The 17638-nt window shown below is 40.0% G+C and overlaps 2 protein-coding genes across 6 annotated transcripts in view; one reads left to right on the top strand and one right to left on the bottom strand.

Annotated features, from left to right (window-relative positions):
• The window catches only part of AP4S1 (adaptor related protein complex 4 subunit sigma 1), a 50295-nt gene extending 47509 nt beyond the window's left edge, over window positions 1-2786 (bottom strand). For all 3 annotated transcript variants that reach the window (XM_047862933.1, XM_047862934.1, XM_047862932.1), the window contains exon 1: window positions 2622-2786. The gene's annotated coding sequence lies outside the window, so the exon portion shown is untranslated. The remainder of the gene's footprint in view (window positions 1-2621) is intronic.
• Window positions 1972-17638, top strand: part of STRN3 (striatin 3) — a 107172-nt gene continuing 91505 nt past the window's right edge. The window contains exon 1 of one of the 3 annotated variants that reach the window (XM_047862931.1): window positions 1972-2499. In XM_047862931.1, coding sequence (XP_047718887.1) covers window positions 2218-2499 — 282 coding nt within the window. In that variant the 5' untranslated portion in view covers window positions 1972-2217. The remainder of the gene's footprint in view (window positions 2500-17638) is intronic. The other 2 variants (XM_047862929.1, XM_047862930.1) reach the window with 2 other exon arrangements.

Genomic DNA, 17638 nt, shown 5'->3' with positions numbered 1-17638 from the left:
ATTCTAAATCTGAGGATGACTCAAATATTTTAAGCAGGGAATAACAGAATCAGATCTGCCTTCTGAAGATCCCTCAGGCATCAGTGGTAGTGGAGGTAAGAGAAGAGTAGAGGTGTGAACATTTAAATTTAACACATGAATAAAGATGATGGAATAGATATGAAATAGATAAGTAATAAAAATGAAGGATGTTACTGAGAAAGGGATTGGATATGAGAGTGAAAGGAAGGTACTAGAACAATTGCTAGACCTCGGGTTTGAATATGCCACTTAACAAGATAGGTAATAGAAAAGAAACAGAATTGTTTGTTTTTGAAGGTGGGGAGGAAAATAGAAGGATTATAAATCTAAGTCTTTACTTGAGCTTGAGGTACCAGTAGGAAGTACAAGTGCACATGTTCTTCTTCAGTTGAGGACAAAGATCAATCACAACTGCTCACACATATTTCTTGGGAGACATATTTTGTAACTTTTTATGTGTTATCAGTCCCCTCAAAAAGGAAGAGGAGTGAATAAGCAGGTTGTATGTTGGTCACTATAAAATGGAGAAATAGTACTTTAATAATATGGAAACATAGTTCTTAATAATGTGACCTAAGACCCCAGTTCATATACAAATAAAACATGGCAACATGGGTTACAAGTCCAATGCTGTCCATTAAACTGTAATAACAGTAAAGCAGACATGATAAAATAAGATGTACTATTTTTATCTTTTTGAAATTATACCTTGAGTGGTTGTGTGTATTCCATAGTGATAATTTTATTGGTAGTAGAGAAGAAAAAAAGTTAATGCCATCAGTTTTATGTGCAATTTTCCTGCACAGCTTTAATTGTTAACATCTTTACTTTTGTCCTAATTTTCAGTCAAGAGGTTAGTAGCTATATTAACTTTCTTTAGAAGCTTATTAGCTCATTAAGAATGTTTCCTGTCAACCTAAGGACATAAAAACACACACTATGGTACTTAAAAGATTAAGCTTGTATATTGTATTCATTCAAACATCGTTTAATGATCCAGGAAAACATCTTCAGCTGTTCATCTAGGATTTTACGTTGTATTCACGATGCGTTTATTTTCTATTTTCATCAAAAGATTCTGCTATGAATCCTGCTATTTGTAAACCTATTCATTGTAAAACATTGCATTTTTAGTCTAAGTCCCTTTCAAAGTTATTTCTCCCTCAACGCATCACAGTCAAGACCTAAAGTTTTTCACTATCCCTTCTCCCAAGAAAAAAATGAAAACATTCGTTCCTGCTCCTCCCCCCACCCCCACAACCCACCCCAGATAGGAAAGAAGAGGCGAGGCAAACTGGAACAAGTTGCGACGGGCGACCCAAAGCGCAGAATTAGCTAAATCCGGGTTCGAAACGGAGACCGGGATCAGTCACCATGTCCGGAAGGATCTGGGCAATCTGCCAAAAGACAACGTCCCCAAAGCCTCAGAAACTGGTGCTAAGAAACCAGAGAAAGAACGAGTGACAAGCACAGAAAGAGGCCCGACCCTCTGGGACATCCTGAAACACGCAAGGAATGCAAAAGCAACGTCAGGAATCCGGGACCGGCTGCGGCTGGCCAGAGCGCCCAGCCAGGTTAAAACCCAGCTCTGTAGGCAGGCATGCTGCTGAGACCCTTGGGTGGGGAAAGGCGCCCTGGGGGCTTGGTGACTGAGCGACGGAAATTGTTGGCAGCATGAGACCGGTTGGCTCCCAAAAGCGCGAGTGGCTCACGTTCCGGTACCCACACGGTGACACCCGGAGCAAGTCTGAGGGAGGGCCTAGGGGCGGGGCTAGAGCTCATACCCAGCCTCAAACGCCAACCCTTACTGAGTCTTCAGTACGCCTGCGTATGGTGAGGCCGCACTCTATTTGGCTGCTGGGCGTGCGGCGGCAGCGGCGTTCTCTACCCGGCATGCTGCGCGGTTGTGACGGCCCTACGTCTATCCCCTTCCCAACCCAGCCCCCTCTCCCCCTCCCGCCGCGGCCCCCCCCTTTCCCTAAAGTGAGTGAGTGAGACGGACAGATGGAGGAGGGACTGTAATGGCGGCGACCGGCAGCTCCCTACTCTGACCCACGGCAAGCATACAGCACCGACCCCCTCCTCGCTCCTCTCCCAGCCGGCCTCCGCCCCGCCGCCAGCGCGGGGCCACCCTCCCCGGCCCTTCCCCCAGCCGTCGGCTTCTCGCCCTGCGCCCCGGCCGGGGCCCCACACACAATGGACGAGCTTGCCGGAGGCGGTGGTAGCGGCCCGGGGATGGCGGCCCCTCCACGGCAGCAGCAGGGACCTGGGGGGAACATGAGCCTTTCGCCAGGGGGGAATGGAGCGGCGGGCGGCGGGGGTCCTCCAGCCGCCGAGGGAGCGGGTCCCGCGTCAGGCCCGGAGCTGTCCCGGCCGCAGCAATACACTATCCCAGGGATCCTGCACTACATCCAGCACGAGTGGGCTCGGTTCGAGATGGAGCGGGCGCACTGGGAGGTGGAGCGGGCCGAACTGCAGGTACCTCGCTGGGGCGGTGTGCGGGACGGCTGCGGCGGCAGGGTTCCCGGTCGGGGGGGGGGGTGGGGCCGGGACTCCCCTCCGTCCGAGCCCCGGGCCTTGGGAGGCCGAGGGGAACCTACCTGTGCATCTCGGGGGGGGCGATACTCCTGCCTATGGTTCTGGCGACGGCTCTTCCGAGAGCCCCCCTCCCCCTTTCCCGCAGAAGCTTGTTCCCCAACCCTTCTTAGCTGCGCGGTGCGGGCTTCCTTGGGGCAGCCATTTTGACTTTTAGTATGGCGTCTGCGGGGGCTCCTCTGGAGGCGGCCTGCCGGGCCTCCGGGGCTTGGGACTAAACTCCTTTCTGTGGGATAGTCCGGCTTGGGGTTACTGGGCATTGAGGTGGTTTGTGATTGTGCCTGTTGAGATGGAGAACCCGAGGAAGGGGTTTGGGATGGACATTTTATTACCTTTTTCCTCATCACCCGCCCCCCCCCATCCGATTTGGCATTTTTGGCCCCCTCCCCCGGAGTTGGTACGCACTTGCCCCTTGACAGCCACGCTTCTTTCCAGGTCTTGCTGCATACTTGTGAAGTTTTCATTTCCTATCGCCAACTTTAGGTACCTTCTTACCTGGGATGCTGCCTTATTCACTTAGGTTCTCTTTTAGTTAGTTCTTCCTCAGTGACTGACTCATCTGTGCTTCCCTAAATTGAGTTTTTCTTTTTAGAGTACCCTTCAGCCGGCCTCCTCCTCCTCCATCCCCTTTATCCATAAAAAGCCAAACCAGAGTATCTCTGCTGTCTTTATGAAACGACTGAGAAAAGATTTAATACTAGCTTGAAGTAAAACGTACTTTCCCCACGTTACTAACACAGGGGAAGCAAAGTTAAATATCCTCAGGACACTTAATAATTGAGCCTTATTTGATCTTTTTAAGGTGAAACTTTGATAGGCTGGTTAACTTTTGGAAGATGTTGGTAGCTGAAGCCCTCATGTCTTGAATTTCAGAACGGCTATATCTTTTTAAGAGGATTGTTCAACTCTTGGGTATTTGTGTTTATTTTTAAATCCCTTTCCAGGGCAAATTTAGGCTTAGAAGAAAAAAGCATGCATCTAAATAGTGTCGCACCTGTTCTTCAGACTGGTATATATTTAGAATGTAAGCAGTAGTGTTGGCTGATATATACGTCATATATGTTGGTGAATAGTTAGGAAAATGTAGTGTTTAAAGAAGGAAGATTGGATTAGAGTGTCTTCAAACAAATGTATATTACTTTAATTTTGAGTTAGTAAACTTTCATTGGACTCTACAAAGTTGTTGAAGCTAAACTTTTAAAAAAGTAAGGATGTTGGGATGCCTGGGTGGCTCAGTTGGCTAAGTGTCTGACTTCGGCTCAGGTCAAGATCTTGCCATCTGTGAGTTTGAGCCCGAGCAGGGCTCTGTGCTGACAGCTCGGAGCCTGGAGCCTGCTTCGGATTCTGTGTCTCGCTCTCTCTGCGCTTCCAACGCGCGCTCTCTCTGTCTCTCTCTACCTCTCAAATATAAACTTTAAAAACATTTTTTACAGGGTAAGGATGTTTCGGGGCGCCGTGAGTGGCTTAGTCAGTTAAGTGTCAGACTCTTGATCTCAGGGCAGATCTCGATCTCAGGGTCATCAGTTGAAGCCCCACTTGGGGCTCCACAGCCTGGAACCTACTTGAAAAACAAACAAAAAAAAAAGCATTGGTGTTTATATTTCTTGACTCTTTATCAAGTCTTCAAAAAAATTAATTACAAGTTAATACCTGTTAGTCAATTCAGTGTTTTAAAATTGTGCTTTGAGGGGCGCCTGGGTGGCGCAGTCGGTTAAGCGTCCGACTTCAGCCAGGTCACGATCTCGCGGTCCGTGAGTTCGAGCCCCGCGTCAGGCTCTGGGCTGATGGCTCAGAGCCTGGAGCCTGCTTCCGATTCTGTGTCTCCCTCTCTCTCTGCCCCTCCCCCGTTCATGCTCTGTCTCTCTCTGTCCCAAAAATAAATAAAAACGTTGAAAAAAAATTAAAAATAAATAAATAAATAAAATTGTGCTTTGATATACTTTTGGACTTTTAAAAGTATAGTTTTCAAAAAGCTTAGGTAAGAATTGTCTGTTGTTTCTTTAAACTTGTGTATAATGTGGTTTAAAATGTCTGGGATTTATAGAGTTCTACTGATACACAACTTTTTACTATACTATGTTGCAAAGAATATTTTTGTGAAGATAGTGGGACAGTTATTTTTTAAAATTGCATTTACAAACGCACAAGGCCTGGACTCACTAAATAATACCTCACCAGTCCCTGGATACAGTGTCTATGACCTTTGCACTATGGTATGAAAGCTTGTATTCCCCGCCCTAGAGGGTGAGATGTTTATTTTGCCCTGTAAGTACCTTGAAATATTGGATTTTAACACTTTGCAAGTTAACAATGCATTTATAAGCTCCACTAATTTAAGTATCTGAAAAAATGTCTTATTTGTGTCTAAATTAATAAAATCTATAACTTAATGAGATCTATATTGTCTGCCTTAGCCCTTTCTTTCCCTTTTAGTTCTCTTTGCCAGTAATGGTAATAAAAAAATTTTTTTTAATTTTTTTAACATTTATTCATTATTGAGAGATAGAGACTGAGCACGAGCAGGGGAGGGGCAGAGAGAGGGGGAGACACAGGATCCAAAGCAGGTTCCAGGCTGCAGGCTGTCAGCACAGAGCCCGATGCGGGGCTCGAACTCACAAACCATGAGATCATGACCTGGGCCGAAGTTGGACGCCCAACCGACTGAGCCACCCAGGCACCCGTAAAAATCTTCTAAGATTCCTTTTCCTTGTTTGCTTTCCAGTTGATGTGCTATTGGCATATTAGTCCTGATAAAGCCATTGTAAGTTTTTTTTGTTTATTTTGAACAAATTCTACAGTGTTTCTAGACTCTTGTTTCCAGGGATTTTCATTATTTCACAGAGATTCTTTTGGAATAAAATGTTTGTGATTATATTTGTATGATTTTGTTCTTCATATTTCTCTAAAATGTTTTGTTGGGTTCCTTAGTTAATTGGGTTTCAGGTTTGCTTCTGGAATACTGAATTTACTTTAGATAACTTCAGTCCTGAATAGGATTGCTTGTGAGAAGCACTTTAAAAATGTATGTGTTGGGGTGCCTGGGTGTCTCAGTTGGTTTAGTGTCTGACTTCTGCTCAGGTCATGATCTCATGGTTCGTGAGTTTGAGCCCTGCATCCAGCTCTCTGCTGTCAGCACCAAACCCGCTTCTGTACCCCCCTCTCTTGCCTCAGTCTTTCTCTCTGTCCCCCCTCTCTTGCCTCTCTCTTTCTCTGTGTCTCAAAAATAAACATTTAAAAATGTATGTGTCAAGGATTGCCTGGCTGGCTCAGTCAGTAGAGCATGCAACTCTTGATCTCAGGGTTGTAAGCTCAAGCCCCTCGTTCAATGTAGAGATTGCTTAAAAACTAAAATCTTTTTTTTTTCTTTTTTTTTAAAATATTTTTACTATTTTTGAGACAGAGAGAGACAGGGCATGAGCCGGGGAGGGGCAGAGAGAGAAGGGCACACAGAATCCAAAGCAAGCTCCAGGCTCTGAGCTGTCAGCACAGAGCCCGACGCGGGGCTCGAACTCACGAACCGCGAGATCATGACCTGGGCCGAAGTCGGACACTTAACCAACTGAGCCACCCAGGTGCCCCAAAAACTAAAATCTTAAAAAAAAAAAATGTGTCAAATGAAAAATTTATTCGAGTTTAGGTGAAGCATCACTGTATTTTGACTGTAAACTTAAACTTATTTTAAAGAATGATAACGTATAAGAAAGTTTAAATATCATTGTGTACAGCCTTGGGTCACTGTTGATGTATAGATGAAGTGACCAAAAAATGTTCAGTATTAGAACTATTCAATAACAGGGGCACCTGGGTGGCGCAGTCGGTTAAGCGTCCGACTTCAGCCAGGTCACGATCTTGCGGTCCGTGAGTTCGAGCCCCGCATCAGGCTCTGGGCTGATGGCTCAGAGCCTGGAGCCTGTTTCCGATTCTGTGTCTCCCTCTCTCTCTGCCCCTCCCCCGTTCATGCTCTGTCTCTCTCTGTCCCAAAAATAAATAAACGTTGAAAAAAAAAATTAAAAAAAAAAAACTATTCAATAACAAATATGACTAGGTTAAGGTATTCCCAGTTTTGATGTAAAATTTCAATATGAAATCATATTTTCCCTGGCTTTGGAAAGGATTTTAAATTGGAACTTTGCAGTGTGGTTCTGTTCTCTGTAAAAAGTGCTTTGGGTAAAGGTCTGTCCTAGCAACCTGGAACTAAAGTAGAGGATCATGTCTTAATAGTGCTATTTTATTCTTGTGATATTAACTTACATGGGATTCAGGTAAAGCTTGAGTAGTAAGGCTCTAGGACGGTGATTCCTAAGTGAGGGTGCTAATCAGAATCACTTGTAAAACTTTTAAAACTATGCAGGTCGCCGCCTTATCTTCCAGACTTTTGGATTAATTTGGTCTAGGACTTGTAAAAGATAGACCGTTTGGGGATTTTGGCAATTCATGTTATGGAAAAATTATAACTGACATTTGATGAGCACTACAACCTTATGAGGTAGATATCATTCCTATTTTATAGGTGAGGTAAACAGGTGAAATAACTTTGCCAAGGTCACTCACCTATAAGGTATTGCAGCTGAGATTTGAACCTTGGTTTGTATGAATCCAAAGCCTGTTGTCTTATTACCACTTTTATAACCACTGTATTATGTTGTCTTAACATTTTTTATAGAAAGGGAATCTGACTTGTAATTCTTTTTTTTTTTTTTAATTTTTTTTTTCAACGTTTTTATTTATTTTTGGGACAGAGAGAGACAGAGCATGAACGGGGGAGGGGCAGAGAGAGAGGGAGACACAGAATCGGAAACAGGCTCCAGGCTCTGAGCCATCAGCCCAGAGCCCGACGTGGGGCTCGAACTCACAGACGGCGAGATCGTGACCTGGCTGAAGTCGGACGCTCAACCGACTGCACCACCCAGGCGCCCCTCTTTTTTTTTTTTAATGTTTATTTATTTTTGAGAGACAGAGAGACAGCATGAGCGGGGGAGGGGCAGAGAGAGAGGGAGACACAGAATCCTAGGCAGGCTCCAGGCTCTGAGCGGTCAGCACAGAGCCCGACCGACGCAGGGCTCGAACTCAACAAACGGCGAGATCACGACCTGAGTCAAAGCCGGACGCTTAACCAACTGAGCCACCAGGCACCCCTGTAATTCTTTATCCACCATTATGTGGTACACATTGGTACATTTCAACATAGTTTTATTGAACCTCAATTGTGTGCCAGTTGTAGTTTATGTATGTTGCAAATGTGTCCTCCTGTTTTTCTCTGTAATGGTATGTAATATATGTACTTATATACACCAAATGCTTGTTAGCTATAAAAATATGACATAGATAATGCATAGAAAATGTAGTCCAGGAGTTCGTGTTCTAAAACTATTATGCAACAAATGTAAAAAAAAAAATTTTTAAGTTTATTTATTTATTTATTTATTTTGAGAGAGGGAGAGAATCCCAAAGCAGGCTTTGTGCTGTCTGTCGGCACAGAGCCGGACATGGGGCTTGTTCTCACAAATTGTGAGATCATGACCTGAGCCTAAATCAAGAGTTGGATGGTTAATCTGAGCCACCCAGGAGTCCCAACAAATGTAAAACTTTTAATTAGTGTTTGTGTTTGCACATCCTGGCCTACAGATTTGTCATGACTTGACAGATGTTGCCACTTAAAGACCTTCGTAGGTAATTTGCTTAAGTTGCTTACAACTTTTTTTTTTTTTTTGAGAGGGAGAGGGTGGGAGAGAATACTCTTAAGCAGACCCCACACCCTTTGAAGGGCTCAGTCTCACAACCTCATGACCCTGAGATCATGACCTGAGTGGAAATCAAGAGTCAGATGCTTAACCTGCTGAGCCACCAAGGCTCCCTTATTTCATTATTATCAATCTATGAAATTACAAAAATATGAACAGTATGGTGGTTTTGTGTAAAGCCATTCCCTTTATTCTCAGAGTTTTAGGCTTCATAAATTTTCACTGTTAATGCAGTTCCCTATTTCAAATGATGGTGACAACAGAGGAAACAAACTTTGATAGAATTAAGAGGATGCAACCTTATGTCATTTTCCCTGTTTTTGAAGTTCTTGCAAACAAAAAGTCTAGGGACCACTAATCTAGAATTCTCTCTTCCTCTTTTTACCCCTCAACTCTGCTGTATAGTCGGCCCTTTTGCCTTACTCTCTCAAACCTGTCTGAACACCTTGTAGGACGTGGTTTTTTTTCTTTTGATGGTCAGCCTTCAAGTTGCCAAATCATGTGGCCTTTTTACAGACTTGATACACTTAACCAGCACTTTTTGCTCTTGACTATTTCTTCTTTAAAATCCTTTTCTTTGGCTTCTACTATGTAATTCTCTAGTTTCCCTTTTGTCCACTTAAAACTTTTCTTCATGTTACCACCTCTCCATTGTTCCCAGTTATTCTCTGGGACTCTTGTTCTCTTAGTATATTGGCTGTATGTTTCATTCGGAATCAGAACAGCTACTGCTTAGCTCTTACTATGTAACATCTTTTGGTTACTGTTTGCTGAGTGTTATTCCAGTGCTTCAGTATTAATTCCTTTAATCCTGAAACAACCCAGTGAGGTTGGCACAGTTGATTTCTTTTGTTGTTGGGTTTGAGGGGGTTGTCGGGGGGAGGGGGGGCACTCACTAGAATATTGGGACGCAGAGGTTAATTAATGGGCCCGAGATCATGCAAGTAGCAGGCAGGCTGGACAGGCTGCCTTTACAAACAGTATTCTTATGACTACTAGATTTTTTTGGTTTGGTTTTCAAATGTCTCCTATTTCTAATTTCCTAACTTGTTACTTTAAAGTCAAAACTTTCAGGTGTGCCTGCATGGCCTGGGTCACTTAAGCATCTGACTCTTGATTTCAGCACCTCAGGTCATGATTTCACTTGGTGAGTTTGAGCCCGCATAGGGCTCCACTCTAACCGGGTAGAGCCTGCTTGGGATTGTCTGTCTGTCTGTCTGTCTGTCTGTCTGTCTGTCTGTCTCTCTCCCCCCCACCCTTCCCTCCCTCCCTCCCTCCCCATCTCTCTCTGTCTCCCTCTTTCCTATGCATGCACATGCTCTCTCTCTCTCTCTCTCTCTCTCCCTCTCAAAATAAATAGACATTAAAAAAATAATAAATTTAATTATTCAGTTCATCTCAAATGCCTGCTTCTCCCTCCCCATACAACACACTTATTTTTACAACTTACTTATTCTCGTTTTCCTCTGTTAACATTTATCACCATCCTTGTCATCATTGAGTCTTGAGTTTTATTGATTCTATCTAGTGTAATTATTCAGTGAATATATTTGAGTGTTATTTTGTGCTAGGCACAAAATGATGTATGAAATAAGGACCTTTCCCTCATGAAGCTTGTATTCCAGAAATAATAAAATGTGATAAACCAGAAACGTACAGGATGGTGAGACAATAAATGATGATGGGAAATCTATGTAGACAATGGACTTTCAGATAAACGGGTAACATTTACTGAGCAATTTCTATATGCCAAAAATTTAAATTCTTACTATGTTAGCTTATCTAATTGTCGTAAAGCCCCCAGAGGGTAAGAATACTTTTAGATCTGAAGTATGAGTACCTAACCATGGTATTTAAATTGGAAGGAAGTTCTAAAGCTGGAAGGAGCTTTGAAAGTGTGTTAACTGGATTACAGTGATTCAAGGGCCTATCTAATAAAGATTGTATTAATATGCTAAAAAAATTTTAATCTAGTAATTAATATTTTGGGATTTTAGTCTCCTTTGCATATATAATGAAAGTTGCGAAGCCTCTTTTAGTTTAAAAAAAAAAAAAAAGGACGGGTGAAAAATTTTGCATAGAATATCCCTGAAGCCTGATAACCACTGACCTGGGGAAATTATCCTGGTTTAATCTGTGATTTTCATTTCTTCACTTCACTGTCTTCCTTCAGGGTGTTCCTCTTGCCTGAATTCTCTGAAATCTCCTATCAGTTTCCCTCCATCCACGCCCCTGTCTTAACAGTTTATTTTCTACGTTGTAAATATGATTGTGTTGCATATACTCATTTTTTTTATTATAGAAAGTTCTAAATATACACAAAAATAATATGGTACCTGTGATCTTCCACAGACTTGTCACTCATCTTAAACTTGACCAGTCTTATTTTACTTATACTTGTATCCACTCCTCCCCATCCTAGAGTATTTCTAGTAAATCTCCGTCATATAATTGCATCTATGAATATTTCAGTGTGTATCTAAAAGATAAGGACTTTAAAAGATAACTACACACCATTATTCGATTGGAACTCTCTCCATCTTTTTCTTGCCATTCTTTTTCTTTCTTTCTTTGTCTCTTCCTTTTTTTTTTTTTTTTTTAAAGAAATCAGGTGTTTGGTCCTTATAAAGGTTCCCAGAGTCTGCATTTTGCTGAGTCCTTCCCTATAGTATAGCTTAATATATTCTGTTCTGTTTGTTTTTCCTATAACATGGTTGGTTGGATCTAGGGGCTTGACTGGAAATGGTTTATTTTCTTTCTGGGGGAAGGGGAGGGAGAGGGTAAGACTACACTGTTGAGAGTTATGTTTTATGTTAGCAGGCTGTTGTTAGTGCTTAGGAACATTCTGTCCGTAGGGCCACTCTTAGATTTTAAAAAAGTTGTTTAGAAATTGAGATATAATTCATGTAACATAAAATTTACCCTTTATGGAATGTACATTTTGTGGATTTTAGTATATGTTATGTGATATACACTATGTTGTGTAGTCGTCGTCATTGTTTTATTTCAGAATATTTTCATCATTCCACAAAGAAACTGCACCTATTAGCAGTTAGTCCCAATGCCCTTCCCCTCCCCCAGCAACCACTACTTTCTGTCTCTGTGAAAGAAATAATACTTTCCATCTCTATGGGTTTGCCTACTCTGGATATTGCATACTACCACTAATAGGATTCCATATCATACAATATGTGGCTTTTTGTGACTTTCACTTAAGACAGTGTTTTCAAGGTTCATGTTGTGGCATGTAGCAGTACTTTTTTCCTTTTTATGGTTGGATAATACTCTGTTGTGTGGATATACCAAATTTTGTCCATCAGTTGGTAGACATTTGGGTGTTTCTACATTTTGGCTGTCATGAATAATGCTGCTGTTTCCATTTGTGCACAGGTTTTTGTGTAAACTTACATTTACAACTCCTGGGTATATACTTAGGAGTGTCATTGCTGGCTCATGTTCAACTTTTTTGAGGAATTTTATGTTTAACTTTTTGAGGAACTACCAAACTATTTTCCAAAATGACTGCACCATTTTACTTTCCCACCAGCAATGCAGGAGGGTTCCACCCTTACTTTTTTTTTTTTTTTAATTTTGAAGTTTGCTTGTTTTAAGTAATCTTTACCCTAGGGTGGGGCTTGAACTCAAGAGCCACATGCTTTTCAGACTGATCCAGCCATGTGCCCCTTTTTTAACTTTGAAATGTATTTTTTTAATCATTTTTTTCTTTTTACAAAATGCTTTTTCCCTTGAATTTATTTAATTTTCTTTTGGTTTCAAATTTTTTCTTCCTCTATCCTCTCTTTCTCATTCACTATTTCTTAGAGCAATTTTAGGTTTACAGCAAAATTTGGGGGGAAAATACACTTTTCAACCTCTTCTCCATCGATAGTCCCACTATTTTGGTATATTTGTTATAACCGTGAGCCACCATTGACCCATCATTATCAACCAGTCTATAGTTTATATTAAGGTTCACCCTTTGTATTGTATGTTCTTTGGTTTTTAACAAATGTATAATGACCTGTGTCTACCTTTATAGTATACAAAATAGATTCACTGCCCTAAAAATACCATGTGTTCCACCTATTTCTTTTTTCTCCCCAAACCCTGGGCAGCTAGCTAGTGCTCTTTTACTGTCTTCCATAGTTTTGCTTTCTCCAGAATGTCAGTTCACTCAGCAATGTTCAAGATTCCTTCTTAAATGTCTTTTTGTGGCTTGATCTTTTTATTTAGTGCTGAATAATATTTCATTGTATATATGTACTGCACTTTATTTGTCCACCAATTTTTTTTGAAGATTTCATTTTTTAAAATTTAAATGTTTTTATTTTTGAGAGAGCATGCATGAGGTGGGGAGGGACATAGAGAGGGTGACCGAGAATCTGAAGTAGGCTCTTTGCTGATAGCAGAGATCTGGATGAGTGGCTCAAACTCATGAACTGTGAGATCATGACCTGAGCCAAAGTTGGATGCTTAACCAACTGAGCCACCCAGGCACCCCTGAATATTTCATTTTTAAGTAATTTCTTCACCCAAAGTGGGGCTCGAACTTGAAACCCTGAGAGCAAAGTCGCATGCTCCACTCTCTGAGCCAGCCAGTCACCCCTGTCCACCTATTGAAGGACCTTATTGCTGCTTCCAAGATTTGGCAATTATGAAGTGACATTCATGTAGAGGTTTTTGTGTGCACATAAGTTTTCAGGTTATGTAGGTAAATAACAGGGAGCTTACTTGCTGAATTATATGATAAAGGTATGTTTAGTTTTTTAAGAAACTGCCTAATAGTCTTTCAAAGTGACTGTACCATTTTGCATTCCCACCAGCAATGAATGAGAAATCTTTTCTTTTTTTAAGTTTATTTATTTATTATGAGAGCTCACAGGAGTGGGGGAGGGAGAGAGAGAATCCCAAGCAGACTCTGCACTGTCAGCACAAAGCCTAACATGGGGCTCGAACTCAGGAAGCATGAACCATGAACTGTGAGATCATGAACTGAACCGAAATCAAAGAGTTGGATGCTTAACCAACTGAGGTGCCACTATGAATGAGAATTCTTGTTGTGCCGCATCTTTGTCAGCATTTGATGTTGTCATGTTTTGGATTTTAGACATTCTAATAGGTGTGTAGTGGTATCTTGCTTTAATTTGCAGTTCCCTAATGACACAATGTTGAGCATCTTTTCATATGTTTTCTTTGCCATCTTTATATCTTCTTTGGTGAGGTGTCTTTTCAGTTCTTTTGCCTATTTTTAAATTGTATTCTCTATTTTCTTCTCTCCTGTCATTTACTTTGGTTTTGGTTGGAATGATGTTGGGCGTTGTTTCTAGTCATTTATGAATAATTGTTCAGTAAACGGCAGCCACACTATTATTTAGAACATTTAGTATATATTTATTTTAAAAGGTTTTTTAGTGGTTTAGTGTAAAAGAATGACTAATTGTTAATAGCACTTTGCCATTGGCTCAAGAGCTACCAAAGGTAATGATTAACTATATCTGGAGATACTTCTAAAGTCTCTAATTGTACAAGAGTGGGACCTATGGTGGCTCCCAAACCTAGTTAATGATCATAATCACTTGGGATGCTTTAAAAGCACAGATTCCTATATTCCATTCCTCGTCATTGTGATTAAGGAATCTGAGCTGGAATCTGGGTTTTTGAAATGTATACCTGGTAACTTTGATTATCAGCCAGATTTAGGAACCTGAATAATAAAAGGTTATTAATGATTGGGTATAGTCCATTTCTCCATCTGCTTTCTCTTCAAAATCCTCATTCCTTCTATTGGTATTAAATTTTTTTTTAATGTTTGTATATTAACATTAATGTTGAGAGAGAGAGACAGAGTGTGAGTGGGGAAGGGGTAGAGAGAAAGAGACACAGAATCCAAAGCAGGCTCCAGGCTCTGAGCTGTAAGCACAGAGGCCGATGCAGGCCTTGAACCCCACAGACTGTGAGATCATGACCTGAGCTGAAGTCAGACACTTAACCAACTGAGCCACCCAGGTGCCCCTTAAATTTTTATTTTAATGTTTATTTTTGAGAGAAAGAGAGACCGGGTGCAAGTTGGGGAGGGGCAGAGAGAGAGAGGGAGACACAGAATCCAAAGCAGGCTCTAGGCTCTGAGCTGTCAGCACAGAGCTACGTGGGGCTCGAACCCACGAACCGTGAGATCGTGGACCTGAGCCAAAGTTGGGTGCTCAACCGACTGAGCCACCCAGGTGCCCCTCTCCTATTGGTATTTTATAAACTTTAGCAATGTGTTTATTGCTCCCTTCTTTGCGCTCAAAGTGACTTGCATATGTATACTTATATTGTTGTACTTTTATTTTTATTGTTAATATTTTACTTTTCTGCTTTCTAGTACATTGAAGCCACTCATTAACAGGAATTAATATTTGATTTGATTGAATTTGATTGAAACATACCATGGTGTTTGATTGCATAGATGAAAACTTTACATGTCCATAAAAAGAACTATTAGTGATAATATCTGCTAACATTTAATCAGTTTTCTGTGTGTTGGGAATCATTCTAATTTTCATACCATGCCTAAATCATAGATACAGTTATTTCCATTTTAGAGAGAAGGAAACATGGGCAAGAGGTTAAATAACTTGCTCACCATAAAATAGTATAGGTAATGAAGTCAGAAGCTGACAAGTTGATTTTGAACAGTATGTTACACTCTTTTAAGTTGATACCAGTACTTGGTGTTCCTTGGGACCACCTAAGTGGTGAAGAATTGTAAGCAAATGACTAATGGATAGGCTCAGTGTGACAAGGTCTAAAAAGTAGTGTAACTAGAGTAATTATAATTGTGTAGTGAAATTTTGGATCACCTTCAGATAGAGTTTGTAAAAAAGATCTTTAAAATTCTTACTGAACAATTTCAAACTTTTTTTTTTTTTTTTAATAAGGAGTGGTTCAAAATTAAGTCTTGTACTTATCATAAGCCTGTCCACCCTTGGACGCACATTAGTAACCACTTTTATTAGTACTATATGTATCCTTCCCATTTTCTTTATGCAAATAGACAAAAGCAAATATACACTACCCTATTTTTCACTTTTTGATTTAATATTTCTTGGAAATCATTCTATATTTTTTAGTAGAGAGTATTCTCACTTTTTTCTAACAGCTGCATAGTATTCTACTATGTGGACTAGCCAGTTGATTTAACTACAGTACTTTGCTATTGCTGGATGTTTGTGTTAAATTTTCCCATAGCATTTATAGCTATATTCTTCTTAAATGTGTGAGCAACCAGCATTGCTGCCTCAGAATAAATTCTATTGAATTGCTTTTTGTTTTGTTAGAGTTATTAGCACTTGTAAAATTAAATTTTTTTTATTGCTGTTATTTCATGTTTGCATTTAAATCTGAATTTAAATTAGAAGTCATGAATATTTTAGCTTTGAAAACTGTTAACCAGAGGTTGGTTCATTTAAAATGTAAGTCTGTTACTGAAATCTTGAAGAATGGAGAAAGGCAAAACAAAGAAGATGATGAAATAGAAAAAATGGGGGTGGGGTAAATGGGAAGAGGATGTAGGTAAATGATAGAGAAACAGTGGGTGAGTATAATAATATGCAACTAATAGTTGTCTCAGGTAATAAAATAATTTTAGAGTGGCTTACACTAACATTTGTTGGTTTTTTTCTAGAGCTTTAAAAAGTGGACTGGACTTCCTCCATAAAATTATATTTAAAAAGGGGGTGGGGATGGGATTGGAATTCTAGAAAATCAGTGCTTATGAATCTTTATGCTTCATGTATATCACTACATCCAGGTCATTTGGTTCCTAACCTTTAATGTAATTTATAATTTTAGACTTGTTTGCTTGTTTTCCCCCTTAAGATTGATTGTAAACTGAGAGGAAGAGTCTACTTTTTTTTTTTAAACATATATATATACACATACACACCTATACCTAATGTGACACTAAAGGACCTGGCACGTAATAGGTATTTGCTAAATATTTGTTAAATGAGTGAAGTTGGGGCACTTGGCTAGCTCAGTCAGTAGAGCATGCGACTCTTGATCTCAGGGTCTTGAGTTAGAGCCCCACGTTGAGTGTAGAGTTTACTTAAAACAAATTATAAATGAGTGAAGTTAAGCTGTTAGATATGAGAAGCTGAATGGTAATTTTTGTAGTATATAATAGGAGAAAAAGCCCACAAGATGGAAATAACATCTCAATAGTAAATTACTGTTCTTCCCTTGACCTCTCATTTGCTACTGGAATGAAACCGAGCTTTGTTTTTTTATTAATAAGGTATTCAAAATTATTTATTCCCTTCTTCCCCTCCTGGGAAATGGAGTATAAAAGAAATCACAACATAATTAAAATTACTCTCTGGGATTAATGCGAGGGTAGAGGTGGGGTCAAATTACTTTTTCCTTATAAAATGATAATGATTTTTGTGAAGAATGTTTAATGACTACTCAATGCTTCTAATAAAATAAAAATAAGAGTTCCATATTATGTGCTAAATCAGCTTTATAAAGAATATGTTGAAAAATATAGTACAAGTATTTAAGAAACCTTTATGATTTTGGGGTGATGGGATTATTGGCAACTTTTCTGTTTTCCTTATTTAAAAAAAAGACACAGCAAATATTGCAGAGTAGATATTTTCTTCTATTAAAATTGGTATTTCACATATGGATTTTTTTTTTAAGTTTATTTATTTATTTATTTTGAAAGAGATGTGGGAGGGGTGGAGATAAAGAGAATCCCAAGCAGGTCTCCGCACTGTCAGTGCAGAGCCCTGTGTGGGGCTCGAGCCCAGTAACCAAGCTGAAACCAAGAGTCAGACACTTTACCAACCGAACCACCCAGGCGCCCCAGAAATGGATTGTTTATATCTATATGGTTATTGTTGAAAAATACTTAATCATAAAACAACAAGCTGAACTTACTAGTTTATTTTTTTTTTCCCTTAAAGTAAGCTGTATGCCCAATGTTGGGCTTGAACTCGCAACCCCAAGATCAAGAATCACATGTTCTACCCACTGAGCCAACCAGGTGCCCCTGAACTTACTCGTATTTTTAATGAATTTATAGTTTATCTTTTCGCTATTCCTTTTTTTTTTTTTTTACTGATTTCTTTAAAAACTGATAGATACCCTCTATTTCTTCTTAAGATTTTATTTTACGATTAAAATTTTTGTTTTGTGGCTGCATTTAGTTGCTTTTAATTTATTTTGTGATTTTTTGTGTTTTTAATATTTATTGTTGAAATAATAAATTTATATGAAAATCAAACTACCGGAAT

Source organism: Prionailurus viverrinus, chromosome B3 (assembly GCF_022837055.1).
Source record: "Prionailurus viverrinus isolate Anna chromosome B3, UM_Priviv_1.0, whole genome shotgun sequence".
Classification (NCBI taxonomy): Eukaryota; Metazoa; Chordata; class Mammalia; order Carnivora; family Felidae; genus Prionailurus; species Prionailurus viverrinus.
The sequence above is the reverse complement of the archived record's forward strand: the minus strand, read 5'-3'. Positions and strand labels throughout refer to the sequence as shown.